This window comes from Haemaphysalis longicornis, unplaced genomic scaffold (genome assembly GCF_048455015.1).
Source record: "Haemaphysalis longicornis isolate Haplotype H1 unplaced genomic scaffold, Haemaphysalis longicornis Haplotype H1 scaffold_2, whole genome shotgun sequence".
NCBI classification, from domain to species: Eukaryota; Metazoa; Arthropoda; class Arachnida; order Ixodida; family Ixodidae; genus Haemaphysalis; species Haemaphysalis longicornis.
The window spans coordinates 156,809,872-156,829,174 of NW_027526295.1; the positions used below are offsets into that span (position 1 = coordinate 156,809,872).

Here is a 19,303-nt window from a genome sequence, read left to right on the forward strand (position 1 = left end):
GACATCTGCCGTGGTAACTTCGCAAAAAATATGGACGCGCTCTTGTGTTCATGAAGTTGTGGGTTGGTTGTGGGTTCGTGGTTTGCACGTCGATGAAGGAAAACCCATCGCCGAGTGAATGGTACTTTGTAAAAGTATTGTCCCCAAATGTGCTACGTTTGTAGGTGATACCTGTTCTCGCTTGCTCGTGAGCAGCCGTTTTTGTGGTCTGAAATCGGCGTAGTGCGCTTCTCTGCTAGCCAAGATGAACGAAATCGCCAAGCTCGAGTATCTGTCGCTTGTGTCAAAAATCTGCACGGAGTTGGACAACCATCTGGGAATCAATGACAAAGACATGGGTAAGGATTCGTCGTATTCTCGGCACTATGTTATTGATTGCTTGCATCGCGTTGGGTCTTTGCCTCTTGCCTGCGACCTCTTGTTCTGACTTTTATAACGACGTGTTATGTCTTGGTGTAAACCTGTGCAGCCGAGTTCATCATCGACCTGGCCGACAAGAATGGTACTTTCGAGTCGTTCAAGAAAGCCCTGCTAGATAATGAGGCAGAGTTCTCGGTGAGTACTAACACAGTTTGCTTTCACTTCCCCGCAGGTCGCGTTCGGGCATTAAATTACGTTCGTGTGGATGAACAGAATCGTGCTTTTGCGGTTATAAATCGCTGTTGCGGAATTTGGAACAGATTAAAACTCTCGTTCTCTTGCTGCTGATTCGCACAGCTGTTTTTTACGCGCGTCGGATCCCACTCCCTTGGTGAAATAGAGCGTAGCTGCGTTATATTTGACCATAACAAACCATATCAAACGGCACGTTGCGGGTTTCGCACGATTGTGAAACTTGATAATACCTTCTTGCATGGTTTTTTACATGGTTCTAGTTGCCCAATAAAGGCGTTTTTTTGTGTGATGTACTAGTCGAAACTTGCACGTATTATTCAGAGGTTTGTTTCGCAATATTCCGTGGTATTGAAAATAATAATTTGCGTTTGGGATGAACTGGATGTGTGGATTTCGCTTTTGCTGATCGGCCTAATACTTCCCTCCTGGTTTCAGGATTCGCTCATAGCGAACTTGCTGCGCATAATCCAGCACATGAGGCCGAAGAAGCCAGGAACAACCTCATCAAAGGAAGGCTTCGAAGAAAAGCCAAAGACAGAACTCGACTTGAAACGTGAACGTTTTCCGTTTCTCGCTCTTCCAAATGACCCCAATGCTCGGGTGAGTTACATTTAGTCAACACTTTTCCTGTTAGTCTTCGCCTTCTGGGAATGCCTGGTATACATAAGGTTTCAATTTCAGACTTTGCTTGAGGAAGATGTCAAGGTGGCGTCGGATGCCTTCGCAGAGCTTGAGGCATTGGCTCCTAGCGTCAAGTATGTCTGTGCACAAAAATTTTTTTGCATGCGATGTGGGATTTTTCTTTAAATGTCAGTGCAAGCTGTGAATGCTACGTAATTTTTCCACCTTGTGTCTTCCAGAAAAAGTGACACTGAGAGTGGGAAACGGAGCAAAGATGCAGATCGAAGCAGTGACAAGCATAGCAGGTAGGATTATGAAGGTGTCAAATGGTAACAAATTGCTTGTGACAAGTTTGCTAGTGCTAAATTTTTTGCATGTCACTTTGGAGTTTTAATTTTTTTATCAGTGCTAAACTGTTAAATATCTGAGAATTGTGCCCTGCTTGACTGGGCCTGTAACTTTGTTCAGATTGCTGGTACTTAAAATGTGCTTCTCCTAGCCTAATCCCATGTAAACAATTTCAATGCCAGAGCATAGTATTTAAATGAGGTATGTTGCAATTATTATTACTCTAGTATCATGCCATTATGCAATGTAAAATATAAAAAGAACACAAAGAAACTAAAAAAATGCAGGTAGCCTATAATGATGGCATGTAATAATTTCTAATGCACACGCATGCAGATATGCACACACAAACATTTGTGTGACTATATGTAGGTACTAGTTCTCTCGTGGCCATTATCAGTGACGGTCACAGAGTATATACAGGTGTACTAAACATTTGCTTGTTATGAATTTGTATACAACAAACAAATGCTACTACTCATCTTCTTTTAATGGCTACATAGACACATGTACAATCATACCTACAAATTTATTCAAACATCAAAGTGTGGGGAGTGTTTCAGGGTGCCTAGCAACCCTTCGGGGAAATTACAGTAGAAATTAGGTCACTTGTCTTTCTCCATGATGGTGTACTGGAATTGGGAGGTGTGTCGTGTAGGCGCAGAACAGGTTACCTCAGCGATGACATCCTTCTCTCTCAAACAGCATCCCTGTTATACGCAGTGCCACCTCGCGTCGCTCGGAGGAGTCACCACTGAGGTGACCCGCTTTGTTTAGTCCGCGGAAACGGGGAAATTTCGGCTGCTTTTGGAAGGAAAAGCATATAAAAATTCGAATTAAAATGCACTACAAACACAAACAAAAGTAATAAAGCTCTAAGAAAGGAATCCAATAAAAACATCAGGATGCCTTGACGTACTTTGCAGGATTTTTTTCCTGGGGAAATCGTAAAGTGCCAAATTGTCGTGTCGAAAGAAGACATTGAAGCCATATGTGACAATCAATAAATGAGAATAAACATACCAGTGTAAATAAAATTTCATGGCACGTAGAAACAATCATCAGCATAGTGTGATGACATGAGTAAATATGTCCCAATTTCGTACAGGTTCAAGAAAACAGGGTAAGTGGGAGCGAGTGTATTCATGAAGGCTTTTGCGTGATTTTTTTTTTTTTTCCTGTTATGCTCACGTGTGGTAAGCATGAATTTTACAGATATTCGACATCTTTCTCCTTTTTTATGGTGATTTTATAATATCGCTCTGAGAACTGGAAAACATGCTGGGTGCTGAATGTTATGTTAGTTGTGGTCTGATCAGGGATTCCAAACTTCCTTGTTTTTCATGACAGCACAGACTTGATCGGTGTACGGTAGGGTTTCGACAAATGGAAATTGTTAGCTGGAACAACTAACTGCCTTACTGCAACAAACGCCTCACAGTTGGTTGGTTTTCTATCAAAGCTATGTAAACAAAGGAAAAAAAAAGCCCTTAAACAGAAGTCAAATATTGCGACCACTGCTAAATTAAACGGAACTAAAAAAAGGCAAGCACACAGCCTTTGCGGTGCACATCGCACTATGGTTTCTACCTAATGGCCTCCGTTTTTTTTTTTCCTTCCCAGTTTTTCCTGCACACCCCACCGCATTGCGTGCTTGCAGTTGCTGTGTTGTGCTTTCAGTTGTATCCAGGTACACTTAGGCCTTAGAGCCTTTGTTTGGTATTGTATGTGCAACGGGCCCAGAAAATGCCGTGCACAGCGTTATAACTAGCTGATCTCTCCTGGTGAAAGTGAAGATGAGGAGGAAGAGCTTGAGAGGGACTCACCTGGTAACATTCCTGCGGAACTCACTACTTCTTGACCCACTGGCTTAAACACCATCGTGCACCAGTAAAAAACGTTTTGCAGGCCCATCAAAAATTCTCCTCCAAACGGCCTAGTTTACTTATTTTGGAAATATGTCACTTCTTTAGTGAAATAAATAAACAAAACTCTCGCTTGCTGGGCAGCTACTGCCATCTAGTGAAGGCTGGATAAACCAAAACGTGTTTCTTGTTTAATTTTTATTTCAGTAAAGAAATGATATATTTCTAAAAGACGCAACATAGGCCATTGGAAACATTTTCATGTATCTCTAAAAAAAAATTGTATCTGTACATGATGCTTTTTAAGCCCGTGGGTCATGAATCTACGCGGGTGAAATTGTCATTGAAAATGCTGAGGAGATTCTTTTAATGAGAAGAAGGTTTCAAACTGATTCCGCACAGCCTGTCGAGTAGGGGTGGCGCCATTCAAAAATTAAATGGTTGTGAGGGCGTAAAAAAAAAAGCAAATATGAAGTAATTTTTCACTAGGCGATAAACAGCTTTTTCTGTTTTGTATTCCAGCTTGGATGAGTAAGTGGACTGACGACATTTCTTTCTTTAGTTGTGTGTACTTGAAAAAAGAAAAGCATCGCATCCACTGACTGCTTTTGTGAAATTGTTTGTTCTTATTGTGTTCTGTTCTTATTACTTAGATTTTGCATTGATCCTATTCTCGATGTAGACGAAGCTTCTGATATATGGAGCACAATTCCCTGGTTCCTTGAGTTTCCATTTAACAAGAGTCAACTGTACTTGCTGCTATTTTTTGTATGCTTATGAACTTCTTATGAATTGTAAACTGCAGATTTTAACAAGCTAACAAAGCGTGCTTCTAAGGCTTGTCGTAAGCAGGCCGCACTGTACTTTCTCCTTGGCTAAAGCAAGTGGCTAACTCAAAGATGGTTGCACAAAATTCTAGAGAAGCAACCAAATTTTTTTGAAAACTTTTCGAACTTTGGGTAGCATATAGTGGTGTCGTTTTTAGGCAACAGTTTGCTCAGAGGCGACAGTGGAAGGGAAAGTGAAAATTTGAAATGTCGGATTATATTTAATTTTACTTAATTACACTTCATTTTTTAAAGTGATTGGTGAGTTGCTTCAGTTTCTTGATTTCATCTCCAATTATTTGCACTTGGAATTTCACTTCGCTCGCACGTGAGCCCACATTGAAGAAATCCGTCTCGTCCCTGTGCGTTAGTTTGGTCACCTTCAACTTTATGAACATTGTTTCAATAGTCGAACAATTATCCTATTCACTTCATTCTTAAAAATTCTGTCTACTCTCTGGACAAACAGCAGTATTCAGTGAAGCTGAACTTCCGTGCATTTTCATTTTTAGGGATCTTTTTTGCAATTTTTAGTAGCAAAGGTTGTGGTTTATGGGAGGTCTATTTGCTCTTTGCTTAAAAGTGCTGGTATGCTTGTTTTGTGTGGGTTTTACTCTTTCAGGCCAACTTTCGTCTTGTTCGAAAGAGCCAACAGAAACACATTTTACTGCATAGGAAAGCTTTCAGCATATCTATGTCTGTTGCACCGCAAGGCTAACTTCTGGCCCTGTCGCTTTGCCCTTTTTACAAAAACTACCCTGATGAGATTGCTGCCAACACATGCATGCTTGCACATTCAAATGAGAAGAAATGTAAGTAAAAAAACATGAAATGTCGTGCATCATTGAATAATGAGGGTATCGAGGACCCTGTTAAGCCGTTTAAGGGCACATCCTTGAAATCCCCGCCCCAAAGGAATGCTGACACCAAAGCTCAATTTTTGAGAACTGGCATAGGTCGCTTTGTGAAGATGCTTTCCTGCAGTTTTGGGGGCCAAATGTTGCACTTTAAATCAGTATTATTGCTGCAGTTTTGAGAGGTCAGGAAAGAGAGTGGCTTGGCTGCTGCATGATGTGAAACAGGCTGGTGTCCATGTTGTGTACGGAGGTACGTGACATGGGAGCTTCCAGCTGGTCAAGATTAGTGTGCCCCTTCCCTCTCGCTGACACACACAGTAGTCGGGAGGGGACAAAGCAAGCGAGCCCGTGCATAGCAAAAATAACAACCGAGTAAACATTTTCAAAATTTCGTTCGCCCAATTATCTCCATTTACGTTATTGTAACGATTACAGGTGAAACTTTCGCGATATCTGCATTATTGTGGGAATGCAGGGCATTACATGTTTCGCCATTTTCCGTAATTATTTGATATTTTCTTATTTTCCTGTTTTTCAAAATTTCGTTTGACTAATTATCTCCATTTATACTATTATAATGATTACAGGTGGAACTTTTGCAAAATCTGCATTGTTGTGGAAATGCCATGCATTATACATTTTGCCATTTTCAATAATTTTTTAATATTTTTTATTTTTTAGTTTTTAGAAATTTGGTCTGACCAATTATCTTTACGTTATTTTAATGATTACATGTGCAACTTGCACAAAATCTGCATTATTGTGGAAATGCAGGACGTTACACGGTTCTCCCTTTTCCGTAATTTTGTTATATTTTAGTTTTTCAAAATTTCATGCGACCAGTTATCTCCATTTACGCCATTATAGCGGTTACAAGAGGAGCTTCCGCGATATCTGCATTTTTGTGGAAATGCAGGGCGTTACATGGTCCTGGCTGTTGGGGTACTTGGCAAAGAATGCTGCGCATTAAAAGTGACCTGCAGCGTACTGTAAAGACCTCCTCCGCATGTGCCTTTGCCTCTCCCTGGGTGAAACTGAATCTTATGACGCACTCGTAACAACAAATAATCCCAAAACACCAGTCAGGGGTCAGTAGTCCTTTAACATACCTGTCTGCTCTAGCAACTCAGTGGTTGCAATGTACTGCTGCGTGCAGGAGCTTTTTCTGAAAAAGAAGAAAACTGCGGTCATGCAGGTCTCGGAGGCACCGGTCACGGTCTCGGTCCAGGAGCCCCATAGCCCGCTCTTCAAGGCACCGGTCTCGCTCGCGCACCAGGAGCCCCTATTCGAGGCGCTACTCGAGCCGCCGTTCGCGCAGTCGCAGCAGAGACCGCAGGCGGTCACGGTCGAGAGACCGGCACCACGGCTCAAGCCGTAAGGATAAAACTGCTGCTGCTGCTGCTGCTGTTGCTCCTCCAAAGTCTCCCGACCCTGTTGTGGGGCAGGTGAGTGCTTCTCTTTGCATGCCCATATTGTTCTGTTTGGTCATTAAGGGTAACAGAGTGGATCCCTAGAGAAGGCAAGCGTGGCAGGGGGCGGCAGAAAGTTAGGTGAATAGATGAGATCAAGAAGTTTGCGGTGATAAAGTGGTTGCGGTTAGTACAGGGCCGGGATAATTGGAGACCTATGGGAGAGGCCTTTGCCCTGGAGTGAGCGTAGACAGGCTGCTGCTGCTGATGATGGTGACGATGATTGTTCTTGTGGCTGACGTATTAATTTCCAGCTCTCAGTTGACTGTGCTCTTTGCATAAGCTTGCACACATTGGCAGAAATGAAGTTAAAGTTGGGCTCACTCCTGTTGAATGTGTGCTCGCTACCAAATAACCAGGGCATAATCTTTGACATGGTTTTTCTAATATTTTTTTCATTAACCACCTATTAATGTGTCTTGCTTAATGCTGAATAGCAAGCAGTTTGCAGCTATGTCTCCATATACCATTGTTGAAAGCATAGAGTATTGTTTGCGCTTTTTGAGGCTAAAATGTTCATAGTTCCTCAATTTAGTTATATTATACCTGCAGCTAGTAAATGCAGTTCCTTCCGCTCAAAAAGTGAGAAATCTTAACTCTATTGAGGTAAAAGAGGTGGAGCACTGTAGACTTAGGCTCTTCAATGAGAATGTCCTGGTTGGAATAAGACACCCGTTAGGCCAAATTACCTGCCATTCATTGAATACTTAGCCCTACTGGGTACCAGTCGAAAAGGTGGCACTGACCTGCTTGCAGCATCAACACTCTGGGGAAAGGTGTTGTAGCTGCTGGCACTTAAGGCAAAAAAGTCAAATCAAATAAGGTGGAGAGAGACTGAGAAAAATAATAATAAAAAGGGTCGGTATACTGAGGGAAGTAGTGCCTTGAATGCAGCAAGTTTGCCAAATAAACTGTCAGTGCAAATGCAGCTCCTTCATTCTTCAAATTCCATTCAAGGTACATAGTTGTATTATAGAAGAGTTTGGTGTTGGGCCTGTACATACTTTTAAGAACGATTGAACCCAGCCTTGAAGTCGCGTACACGAGAAGAGAGTAGGACAGCATGCACGCTGGGTGTGTTGTCTGTTGTGTTGGCTTGTTTGTTGTGTTGTGTTAGCTTGTCCGTTATGCTGTGTTTTTTATTGTGTCAGTTGTGTTAGCGCTAAAAAAGTTAGCGTTCACTGTTACTTTTTGATCTCGTACACCTGTGATTGACAGTAGGTGACTCTGTATGATACCCACTTGCCTGTTTTATGAAAGCAAATCTTGCAGAAAGTCGACCATTCAGGCCTTAGTCGCAAAAATGGCTGTCCATTTCCACTTTGTCTTCCAGATCTACTACGGCAAAGTGACAAACATCATGCAGTTTGGATGCTTTGTTCAGCTGGAAGGATTGCCCAAACGTTGGGAGGGCCTGGTCCACATATCGCAGGTATGTTGCTTCTAAGCTGAATACAACAAGTACACATTTGGCCAGTGGCTAAGAGTCTTGATGTTGTGGGAAACTTTCATTTAATTGGGCCATTTTAGTCCTGTTGAAAATCATATGCAAGCTTTTATGTTTACTGTAGATCTTGGAAAGAATCATACAGGCTTGTTCTGCTAAATCAGGAGGATAGCCTCGTCCTTTTTCTTTATTTTTTTTTATTTGATGTTTTATGTAGGATTGCACCACGACTTTTTAGAGCAGTGGATGCTGTTATCCAGAATTTTGTTTTTAGCATTAATGTTTGGCTTTATTAGGTGTGACTTGACAAGGTCAGCTGCCTAGAAGCTAGAAGATGTTGTTTAGAGGTTGCCCTTTGTGGCTTGATTTTACTCGTTTCAGTTGCTTAATGTATGTCAAAGGTGACCATCCCACCATGTGAGTTTTTCTCTTGCTCCCCTTCCCATGTAGCTACGAAAAGAGGGCCGTGTGACCAATGTCGGTGACGTCGTCGCCAGGGGCCAGCGCGTTATGGTCAAGGTGCTCTCCTTCACCGGCCAGAAGACCAGCCTCTCCATCAAGGTATGCTGTGCCACAAAAGTACACTACGTGCTCTCATTGTGTTCTTACAGGCCTGGGAGCGGTATATTGAGGATTGTAGGCTTGGCAGGTGGGAATTATGTGGAGAGACGACCATCTTGCCGAAGCAAACCGTGGGGAGGTTTCCTGTGTTAGTAAGGAGAGAAGGGATCCATTTGGGCTACCTGGAGTGCTTTCACCCCGCATAACGTTACGCAAAAGTTTGACCGTGGTGCTTTTTTGATAAAACATGCCATTGAAAACTTTGGGTTGCTTCTAGGAAAAGCGCATGTAAGGCATGTGCAGAAAATGTGTAAAGCAAGCATTCGAGTGACGCCTTGGGTGTGCGAGCAAGCTGCTTTGGCAGCCTTGCCGCCAGTGCTGCTCTCCTTTTGAGTCTGTGCGCACCGCATCACTCTTCTGCTAATCCTCGCCTATTGGTCGAAACTGCAATTTTCGCTTGTAGCATTGTGACTCTCTTCCTTTCAACTTATTGTGAAACCAATAAAAGGCCCTGCCGAACAAAATTTTAAAAAGGTGCTGGTAGCCTGGGGTGTAACTACAGTAGGCACGTGTGCATGTGGGTGCATTTAGTATACAAGATGGAGAGCCTCTGTGGCGGTCTGTTCATCACTGCCTGTTCAACATCAGTAGAATGGCGCTTTGGTGGGTCCACTTGTGCGACAGCACGTAGAAAAGGGCCTGGGCTTGACCACCTTCCTCACCTCTTCCCACAGGACGTGGACCAGGAGACTGGGGAGGACCTGAACCCTGTGCGGCGGGCAGGCGACACAGACGGCGCTGAGGCAGCGCGCAACCCAGACCGGCCGTGTTCTCTGCCCCTGCTGACGCGCCCGGACGATGACGACGTTGACAACCGCCGGCGTGTCCAGAGGATATCCTCGCCTGAGAAGTGGGAGATCAAGCAGGTGGGTGTCTCGGGGGCTTGGCTTGGCCGTCAGCTGGAACTTCCGACCTTCTATGCATCCTCCTTTTTGTATGCGCGGCAAGGTGTGTTTGAACAGATGGGCGTACAAAAACATTTGTTGAATGTGAATGATCAAATTAAAATTCGTTCCTTGCTGTTGAAGATTTGTTCTGGTTTGGTGAGTTATGTGAGCTACACCTGTAAACCTACAACCTACATTAGTTGAGGCCCTGGTGATCGTAGCTAACTGCATAATTTTGTATTACTGCTTACCTATGTTCCCCATTTTTGTTTCCAGATGCTTTCTGCCAACTGTATAGACAAATCTGAGCTTCCAGATTTTGATGAGGCAACGGGCCTGTTACCCAAGGAAGACGACGACGGTACGTTGTGGACAGTCACTACTTGTTGCATCGACTGTGTGCTGCTAGTCCAGTAAAAAAAAAGCCTTCTATCAACTTTTTTTTCTTTCGCTCCCTCCTTCTCTCCTTGCAGAAGAAGATCTGGAGATTGAATTGGTTGAAGAAGAGCCACCTTTCCTCCGGGGTCACGGACGATCCAACCTGCAAGATCTTAGCCCTGTTAGAATTGTAAAGGTAAGAGCCCCCTGCCAATATAGCAGAAGCTCGTTAATTAATTTTTACAAAAAGCCATCATATTTAAAAAGCAAAAGAAGCATTGTCCAGAAAAATGTATTTTCCTTATATTTTGAAATACAAAAAGTGACAGTGACAGTACTGAGCTTGTTCCACATAACTGCTGGGAAAACATATCAACTAAGGATCTACTTTAGCGACCCTCTTTTGATGTAATGGGGCCCTGGGGCTTGCCAAGTGTTAGTTAACCGACGGTCTGTTTCTTTCGCAGAACCCGGACGGGTCGCTGGCGCAGGCGGCCATGATGCAGTCCGCACTGGCCAAGGAGCGCCGCGAGCAGAAGCAGCAGCAGAGGGAGGCTGAGATGGACTCCATCCCTGCGGGCCTGAACAAGCACTGGATTGACCCCATGCCCGACGGTGAGCAAAGGATAGTTTGCAGTAACTGTGGACGAGGATGACGAATGGCCCTGGCATTTGTGCATACTCCTTGGCATCTTTGTAGTCTTTAGTAAGTAACTGTAGGGCTAATATCTCACCGCCGTGCGCGTCATCTGGCACCGTTCTGTTCTTGTGCAACTGCTTGTCTGGTTCTCAGTTGGGAGTTTCTTCTTGACTCCTCAGTCACGTCTCTCACAGCATTCAAGCGAGCATGCCTGTGTAGAGGTACCTCCTCATAATGTCCAAGTAAGGCGGAATGAGGGGGCGACACGTAATAAGACCCCGTAGTGGTTGCCCGTCTCTGTGTGTGCTGGATGGGTGATGACGGCCTCTGTACCTCTGCGAACAACCCAGTGGACGGGCGGACGCTGGCGGCCAACATGCGGGGCATCGGCATGGTGAGCCAGGAGCTGCCCGAGTGGAAGAAGCACGTGACGGGCGGGGCCAAGGCCTCCTACGGCAAGAAGACCCAGCTGTCCATCCTCGAGCAACGGCAGTCCCTGCCCATCTACAAGCTCAAGGACGAGCTCGTCAAGGTCGGTTTTGGGGATTTTAATAGCATCACCACGCACAGTCTAATGCAAGAATGTTCAATTGAATTGGGAAAATCTGCTCTTGTGAGTGGTGCGCTTTTGTGAGGGTCCTGGCTTGCACTTGATGTAGTACTTCGGCGCAGCTTTTTTGTGAAGAGGGCTTGAAGTAAGGAGACCGAAGTGGGGGTCAAAAGCACAACACAAGCACTGAGTGTATTGGTGCGGGAGCGTACGACACAATGCAAGCCTCTTTCGTATCTGCTTCTTTTGTGTCATGCTGCCCGCTTTTGGTGGGAACGTACAAGCCAGACTTGCCTCTTCTGTGCCGCTGCTCCTGTTGTGCACGTTTGTCTCTGTTGCGTGGTATGAGTTGGTTCTGTGTGCCTGCAGGCTGTGACGGACAACCAGATCCTGATCGTGATTGGCGAGACGGGCTCGGGCAAGACGACACAGATCACCCAGTACCTGGCCGAGGCGGGCTTCACCACCCGGGGCAAGATTGGCTGCACCCAGCCGAGGCGTGTGGCCGCCATGTCGGTGGCCAAGAGGGTGGCCGAGGAGTTCGGCTGCCGGCTGGGACAGGAGGTGGGTGCACGGCACTCTCAGATGCAACACTGTCGGTTCAGAGCTGCAATTTCAGGTTCTTCGTGGTAATGGTGCCTCATAAGTCGGATTATAGGTAGACTGCCTTAGGTTGCAGCTGAGAAATGGAAGAAAGCAAAAGTAGGTACAAGCACTTGTTTTGTCTAAGGTTACTCGTGAGAGCCGTCTGAAATCTTGTCGGACATGTACTTCTGTTCGGCTGTCTTCCACACAGCAAGTCATCCTCAGAGCTGTCTGGGGAGTTTCTTACAGAGCACTTCCTAAACACTCACAAAACCATGTCACCAGGAAGTGAGTGCCAAGCATGGGACACCAGTGTGCAGGCTGTTGCGAGAGCCGGTCTTGCAGGCGGCCAGCAGGTGCCGTGGGGTTGTCGTCAGCCATTTGTTCGTAGAGGTGCCGCACAATGCTCGTGAACAAAAGTCATCACCGTGTCCTTCAGATCCGGGTGCACAGCACAATATCCACGAAACAAGTTCTTCCGATCCTTGCATACCAAGAGCTGCCTTTCAGCTTACGCCAATAGAGTGCACTACTTGCGGTGACACCGAACTGCTGGTAGTCGCACATGTTCCCATTGGCTTGGGCACACTATATAACATTTCTTTTAAGTGCTGTCGTGAACTGGTGCAAAGTTCCTGAACTCATGCTGAACTCAAGAAGAAAATAACACACACACACTCACTGACAGCGAGAAAGCATGGAGGAAAGAAAAGCTTATGAGAGGCCCTGAAGTCAACTCTGCTGAAGCCAGAAACGCCATTTTCAGAGGCCACCCTTTTTTGCTTGCATTTTGCGCGCATGCGCCACCTCTTCCGCCTTCGCTCGCTCTCTTGTTGTCTGCTTTGTCTCCGCCTCCCTACCATTGGCTACTGGTTGGGCCGCATAGAGATGTCGGGCCTTCCTGGGCCAGCCTTCGGCAGCATTGCTAAGACACAGTTGCCAGTGACTTCCGATGAGCGAAGAAAAAAAACCACGACTTCCCCCACACTTCTCCCAATGTGCCGGTGGGCACCGGGGCCTCTCGCACACTTTCTTTCCTCTGTGGAGAGAAGCAAAAAAAAAAAAAAAAAGAGAAGACGGTGGTGCATCTAATTGATGGCGGTGGCGATCGTGCCTTTGCAGTTTGGATGGGGCTGATGGGCTGTCTGCTTGCCACATGACAACTAACATTAAGCCAATAGAGAGTTTTAGCTGACTGTTTCTGACGGTCCGCTCCGCTCCGATAGCAAGCGGGGGCGCCATTGCGCATGCGTGGCACACTAGCGCGCTACCGGCGATACCAGAGCGGGGCCACGCTCCGCTAACCGGGGCCTCTTAGCGGACCGTCGCGGCAGCTTACGCTACCGGGCGGAATTTTAACATGGCTGCCCCCGCAATGCGGGCGCGCTCCGGCAAACTTCGTTTCTTCAGTTGAAACACGACCGACGAAGCCGCGAAACCGCTTCCGAATAGGCAATGGTGCCACACACCTCAAAGATCTTTAGAACGGAAGCGAAAAACGTCGACCGAAGCGCGGGGCTGCTTCTATGCAGCGCCGAGAAAGACAGCCTTGGCTTGGCTATTCCAAATTTTATCGGCTTGTTTATTGTTATTTATAAAAATTATGCCATGTCAGCGACTACATTATACAAAAAAATGTTAAATGAGGGCAAGAAACACGGTATTTTGCTTTGTTTGGGCGAGCAAACACAGATTCTTATGTTTCCTTTAGGTTGAAGTTTAGGTTTACAGGCGCACGCGAAACGACCAGTCACGCGAATCATTCCCCGTCGAGGGAGATACGGTTATCGCTTAGCTAAAGGCCTTTCGGCTGCTGACGCTCCGGTTGTGCTGAGCGGGACGTCGGGAGCATAGCGGAGCGTCAAAAACGGTCAGCTAAAACTCTCTAATAACAGGTATATAGGTCGAGTGGCGACTTTCTGGCAAAATTTACTGCACAGCAGTATACCTCTAACCAGCCAAGGAAATTTTTGTGTCTGTGTCTGCATAAAACTCCCAGGCTACCATTGGCTACTGGCTACATTCAGGCTACACAAACTACTGGCACAGCCAGGGATCGAACCTGGGCCCAAAGAGAAGTGGAGCGAGAGCCCCTCGTCTTCCCAACGAAGTTACGCCTACACGTGGAGACGGGGAGACAGGCGGTGGTTTGGATTCAGCATTTGGGGAGGGGGAGGGCGCTTTTTGGAGGCGACACATAAAACAAGAGTGAGGGGAAGCAGTGAGAGAGATGCCGCCATGGCCGCGCGTGGTGCCCTCCTTCTCACCCTTCGAAAGACGCTCCTCTCCATTTTTTTTTTTCTGCCGACACTGCTGCGTTCGGGATTCCGCCCCGGAAAATCCCAGGTAACGGCTGGCAGAGTCTCAGAGAGGTTTCACTCTTTGTAGAGCCATGTGTGTGAATACAAGTGACACGGCATGGGTAATCATTGTGGGTGTCGTTTACAGCTTTGTAGTCCAACTAACTTCACAGCTTGGATTGCAGCCATTTTTTTTTTTTTGGCAAAAAATCGCGGCCTATATTCCAGCTTATATGGTATTTTGTACAAGCAGGGCTGCTGCACTTTTTTTATTTATGCAGAATCACTTGTCAGGGGACACGAGGCACATTTCTGCGCCTCCACCGCGGACGGGTAGCTTGCTTAATCCGGCTTCTAACTTCAGAGCGTGAGGACTGGAGCTGTACTCCACAGCTCGAGTACTTTACTGAAGGAGTGGTATGAAGTGACATTGCTTCTTGTGGGGTCACGATTCCGCATGTTAGTGGGGACCCAATGAAGGTGGCATGTTTAGAGAAAGTATTGCTAAACATTTTTTTCCTTTTTTTCCTTTTTTTTCTCCACTTGGCCATGCATTTTTTGTTAAGCCACTTTGACCAAGGGAGGAATGTGTGTTGACCTCCTCGCCTCCTCCCCTCTCCTGTCTGACCACCCCAGGTGGGCTACACGATCCGTTTCGAGGACTGCACCAGCCCTGAGACGCAGATAAAGTACATGACAGACGGCATGCTGCTGCGGGAGTGCCTCATCGACCTGGACCTGCTCTCCTACTCCATTATCATGTTGGACGAGGCTCATGAGAGGACCATTCACACCGACGTCCTCTTCGGACTCCTCAAGAGCGTACGTCCATTGCTTTCTACGCTGTATAGCGTGCTGTTGAAATGGTAGAATCGACCGGCAAATACATCCTAAGATGCCTCTACTTCTGCGATGTTAATTACATAGTCTACTAGCAGAAAAGCATTTTAGCGTAGCATTTTTAGGTTTTTTTTTTTTTTTAACGTATAAAATGATGTTAGAACAGTGGAGACTATGCAACATCAAAGTGCCTGATTAGAATTGTAGTTGGTGCACTGCAAGCTCCTACCCCCCAATGCAAGGGGACTTCCTTCTGCCATTGCGAGAACGTAATTCATGCCGTTCAGGGCGAATCTGTGCAGAAGCGTCATGACTCTCATGGCTGTGCTTTGTTTGCTCTTTGCAGGCGGTCAAAAAAAGGCCACAGTTGAAGCTCATCGTCACGTCGGCCACCCTGGATGCCGTGAAGTTCTCACAGTATTTTTTCGAAGCGGTGAGTGCTACTATTCACGTTGCGTACATGATTTTCGAGCTGCAAAGCGAGGTTGACTAATTGAATCATCCTGTGATACTTTTCTGTCATTTAAAGACACAAAAAGAAATATATGTTGCAGTCACCTGCCTCATGCTGATTTGAGATCCCACATACATTTGTTGTCTATTTACATGTACCGGCTTTCATGTGTGTTTGGGGAAACTGCTTTGACAGGCTCTATTAATCCTGTTTCTCAGTTACATGATTTGCGACATCGCAAATTGTAGTGCGGAAAAGTATACAAGGCGACAAGAATTGTTTTGACGCTTCAGGCATTTTCTGGCATTAGAGCGAGCGTGAAGACAAAAAACGAGTGTGGTTTAATCGAAAGATTACCCTAATAAAATGACACTGATATCATTTTTAATACAAACTTCTCTCAAGTAAACTGTACATACTGAAGAAAACAGTGAGTAGGCATGCAACTCGCCAGCTGCTTTCCCACACTGAACGTATAACTGATTACAGAATGTTTTTGTCTTTGTTCAAACAGCCCATTTTCACCATTCCGGGAAGGACCTTCCCAGTGGAGATCCTGTACACCAAGGAACCAGAAACCGACTATCTGGACGCCTCGCTCATCACCGTGATGCAGATCCACCTGACTGAGCCTCCTGGTTTGTACCATTCACGGTCGGCTGCTTAGGAAAAAGAATGGAAGGCAGCGAGGATGCTAACACTACTCAGATGCAAATTATATGTCTAAAGAACAATTATATGCAAGAACTGATCATGATTTTGCAGCTATAGAAGCACCACCATGGGCTGAAAGCTAAAAACTAACGAAAAGCACTGGCTAGATTAGGTCGTTTTCAAAAGGGCGCATCTTAACTTGTAGCCAAACAAAAGGACAACTGAGGCACCGGTCTCCAGTTGTGGCGCGGTGCCTTAGAGCTTCAACACTTATTGGTTACTTGGTTGCTTCCTATGTATAAAAAAGGCAAGTTCACATTTTTCTGGACACAAAGTTGTAGTCATAAACATAGATGGGGCTTGTTTGTCTAGTTTATGCACGATAGATCTCTGTGAAACATTAACAGGGTGGCTTATTTGGCCACAGTATATCAATAATTATTCGACCGTGTACTGTTTCCTCTGCGGTACTACATCCTTCGCTTCTTTCTGTTCATTTTACTATTTTTTAACTATTTTGCTACCTTCAACCATTCTTGCTTATGACCAACCATATGAAACAGTTCAGAAGAAACGGAACCATTGCCGTCCTCAGTACTCGCAAATAATTACGTATTATTCTTTTTTTTTCTTTTTTTGCGTATTGCGGATGTATCAGAAGTAGCTTTAGCTTGTAGTTACAAACGCGCCAGCAACGACGTAATCTCTTTCAGCCAGATTGAAAGGGATGCAATGAAACACTTCCCCTACTGCTGGGAATTGTGACGTGCAGTCTTTTTCAAAAACGCTTGCCAGTCAGTTAATCAGCCATAGGGACATTCACATTGGGGACATTCAGACAATCCCACGCAAGGCAATCGGTACGCTATTAGTCAAGCGCATGTTGGCGTATGTGAAAGCAGCTGGCTTTGTCAACAGGATCGAGTGCCGTGTGCGTATGTAGATTTTACATGCATTGATTTAGTTTCCACACAAAGATGCGGCAATGACACTAATGCATAATAATTAGCACTCTGCAAGGGTCACAAAGGGATTTCTGGCAAGTCTAGACAGCTGCTGAACGGGCAGTCGCACTGCATTGAAAATGATCTGCCATTTCATACCAAATGCACAGGAGCATAGACATTATACTGAAGAGTGTTCATTCCAAACCAATGAAAGGCACACACGAGCTTCGCGGCATAGTGTCCTTAAAGGCTGGTGTAATTGTTGAACACAATCTAGTGGAGCTGCTCTCACTGTACTTCCGCAATGTGTGTCAGTGCCATTTGCCCGTTTGGCTGTGCCTTGAAATCAAAGGTACGTGGCCTGTATTTCCGCGCTCCCTTGACTTTTGTTGCGTTCCACCAGGGGACATCTTGCTCTTCCTGACTGGTCAAGAGGAGATCGACACCGCGTGCGAGATCCTCTACGAGCGGATGAAGTCCCTGGGGCCCGATGTCCCAGAGCTGATCATCCTTCCCGTCTACTCTGCACTGCCCAGTGAAATGCAGACCAGGATCTTCGAACCGGCCACACCAGGCTCCAGAAAGGTGACATTCCTGGCCAAACTTTTCGCTCATGTGTAGGGATTGGCATGAATGTTTGAACTTGGAATTTCAATTTAATGATAGCTGCGAATAATTCTATCTGAAGTATGAATTATTTATCTCAGTAATTCGGAGCATTAAAGGGGCCCTGAAAGGCGTTTTGAGCACACTAAATTGACTAGCGCAATCGTTAGATTGGGTCGTCAACATCATCTGTACCAAGTATTACTCTTTTACGCGCAGCGGAAAGCTCACACTTTTGTTGCAAAGTTTGTCGCTTTTTTCTCACCCTTTCCTTCGTGTTTTTGGACGCCGCCATCTTCACATGTCTACATCATCGATTCCCAGATGTTCGTCATGAGCTAGACATCCTGCTATTGGGCGGCTTTTTCACGCACTTCCGGCAAAGAGATGAGTCGTCTGCTCAGCGTCGGCTCGCCGGCTGATCTGCCAGCGGAGTGCCGGAGTGCTTGGACATTTTACGACAAACGAAACAAGTGTAAAAAAACGCTTAACCGTTTGTATTGAATGCAACAGGGCCATAACACGACATGAATATTCTCTTACTTGAGTACGTTCCATAAAGAAAGCGTTGAAGCCCCGTGGCACTTCTTTCTTGCAATCGCAGAGAACGCCCTGAGCCGAATGCCCGGGTTTGACGCATACATTTTATTCAACTTCCAAACAATCCAGAGATGCGTTTCGAACGAACACAACGTCACAACATGCGTTGCAAGTCCGAACCGCGATTGACAGACGATGGGTTGCCTCCTCCTGCCCGTCGTAAATTCGGCACTCACCTCACGCGCGGTTTGCGGGGACGAACAGCAAGTCACTTAACTCTGGCGCACAAGCCGAGATGGCTTTTAGCCACGCACACTGCACATACCCCATGCGAGGTGGAGTCGTACGCCGCTTGAGAAAGATAATCCAGACCATGGGAAGCACTATCCACCGGCAGAAGCACAACGTTGCATTTCATCGCGAAACAAAGGCGTCCACAACACACACACACCATCGCCTCCTGTAATGCCAAACGCATCTCGCACTTCCAAATAGGAGTGAGTAGTATGCCTGCAGTGCCCATATGCCGCGAGGTGGGGCCCCAAGCTGAACCGGGATCACGCAACCGTAATTGACTTCTTGAGCGGTTTGTGCCTTGTTGCCAGGGCAACCGATGTTTGATATTGTCAAAGAAATGGTGCTCGCTCCAGCGCTAGAAAGCTCAGAGCCGCGGAAGAGCATGTTTTGCCAACGTTGCCGCTCTCCACCACGCGTCGCCCCAAGGGCGAGGCCAGGCCGCCGCACACATGGGGCCAGATTTTTCGTTCGCTTTTCCAGCCTTGAGCGGAGTGCGAGATTCATGGTGTCAACAAAGCTTGCCCGTAGCAGACGGCTGTGCATGCGGCTGTGTGAGCAGCGCAATAGCGGAAGTACGTCACCGCCGGGGAGCGCAGCATCATGGGAGGGAAGGCTCGCTCGCCGTCAACAGCGGAGAGTAAGTTGAAAGGAGGAGGAAACGCGGCGCGACGATAATGCGCGGTTTTTGATTTCCGATTTCTCAGCTAATACTCATCGCTTCAACAAAATTCTTGCGGGAGGAGATTGCTAATACATTGCTTTATTTGGTTACATGTACATCCACGCATCGGCGGAAGGTATTTCAGGACCCCTTTAAAAATTCAAAGCATTTTTTTTTTATTCATACTTGAAAGAAGTTCAGTGCTGCTACTTCTGTGTTTGTCGGTCTTCTGTGTTTTGTTATTTTGCACTTCTTTTCTGAGGCGAGGATAAAGCATGCCCACCGTTTTCGAAC

At 46.1% G+C, this 19,303-nt stretch overlaps 1 protein-coding gene across 1 annotated transcript in view; it reads left to right on the forward strand.

The window, feature by feature from the left end:
* The first annotated feature begins 19 nt into the window (after positions 1 to 19).
* Positions 20 to 19,303, forward strand: part of Pea (ATP-dependent RNA helicase pea) — a 33,179-nt gene continuing 13,895 nt past the window's right edge. The window contains exons 1-18 of the mRNA XM_077698487.1: positions 20 to 338; positions 470 to 555; positions 1,051 to 1,215; positions 1,297 to 1,370; positions 1,476 to 1,541; positions 6,329 to 6,578; positions 7,936 to 8,034; positions 8,500 to 8,610; positions 9,345 to 9,536; positions 9,834 to 9,918; positions 10,031 to 10,131; positions 10,403 to 10,550; positions 10,926 to 11,107; positions 11,495 to 11,689; positions 14,647 to 14,832; positions 15,197 to 15,283; positions 15,819 to 15,942; positions 17,309 to 17,490. Of these exons, the coding sequence (XP_077554613.1) occupies positions 245 to 338; positions 470 to 555; positions 1,051 to 1,215; positions 1,297 to 1,370; positions 1,476 to 1,541; positions 6,329 to 6,578; positions 7,936 to 8,034; positions 8,500 to 8,610; positions 9,345 to 9,536; positions 9,834 to 9,918; positions 10,031 to 10,131; positions 10,403 to 10,550; positions 10,926 to 11,107; positions 11,495 to 11,689; positions 14,647 to 14,832; positions 15,197 to 15,283; positions 15,819 to 15,942; positions 17,309 to 17,490 (2,427 nt within the window). The 5' untranslated portion in view covers positions 20 to 244. The remainder of the gene's footprint in view (positions 339 to 469; positions 556 to 1,050; positions 1,216 to 1,296; positions 1,371 to 1,475; positions 1,542 to 6,328; positions 6,579 to 7,935; positions 8,035 to 8,499; positions 8,611 to 9,344; positions 9,537 to 9,833; positions 9,919 to 10,030; positions 10,132 to 10,402; positions 10,551 to 10,925; positions 11,108 to 11,494; positions 11,690 to 14,646; positions 14,833 to 15,196; positions 15,284 to 15,818; positions 15,943 to 17,308; positions 17,491 to 19,303) is intronic.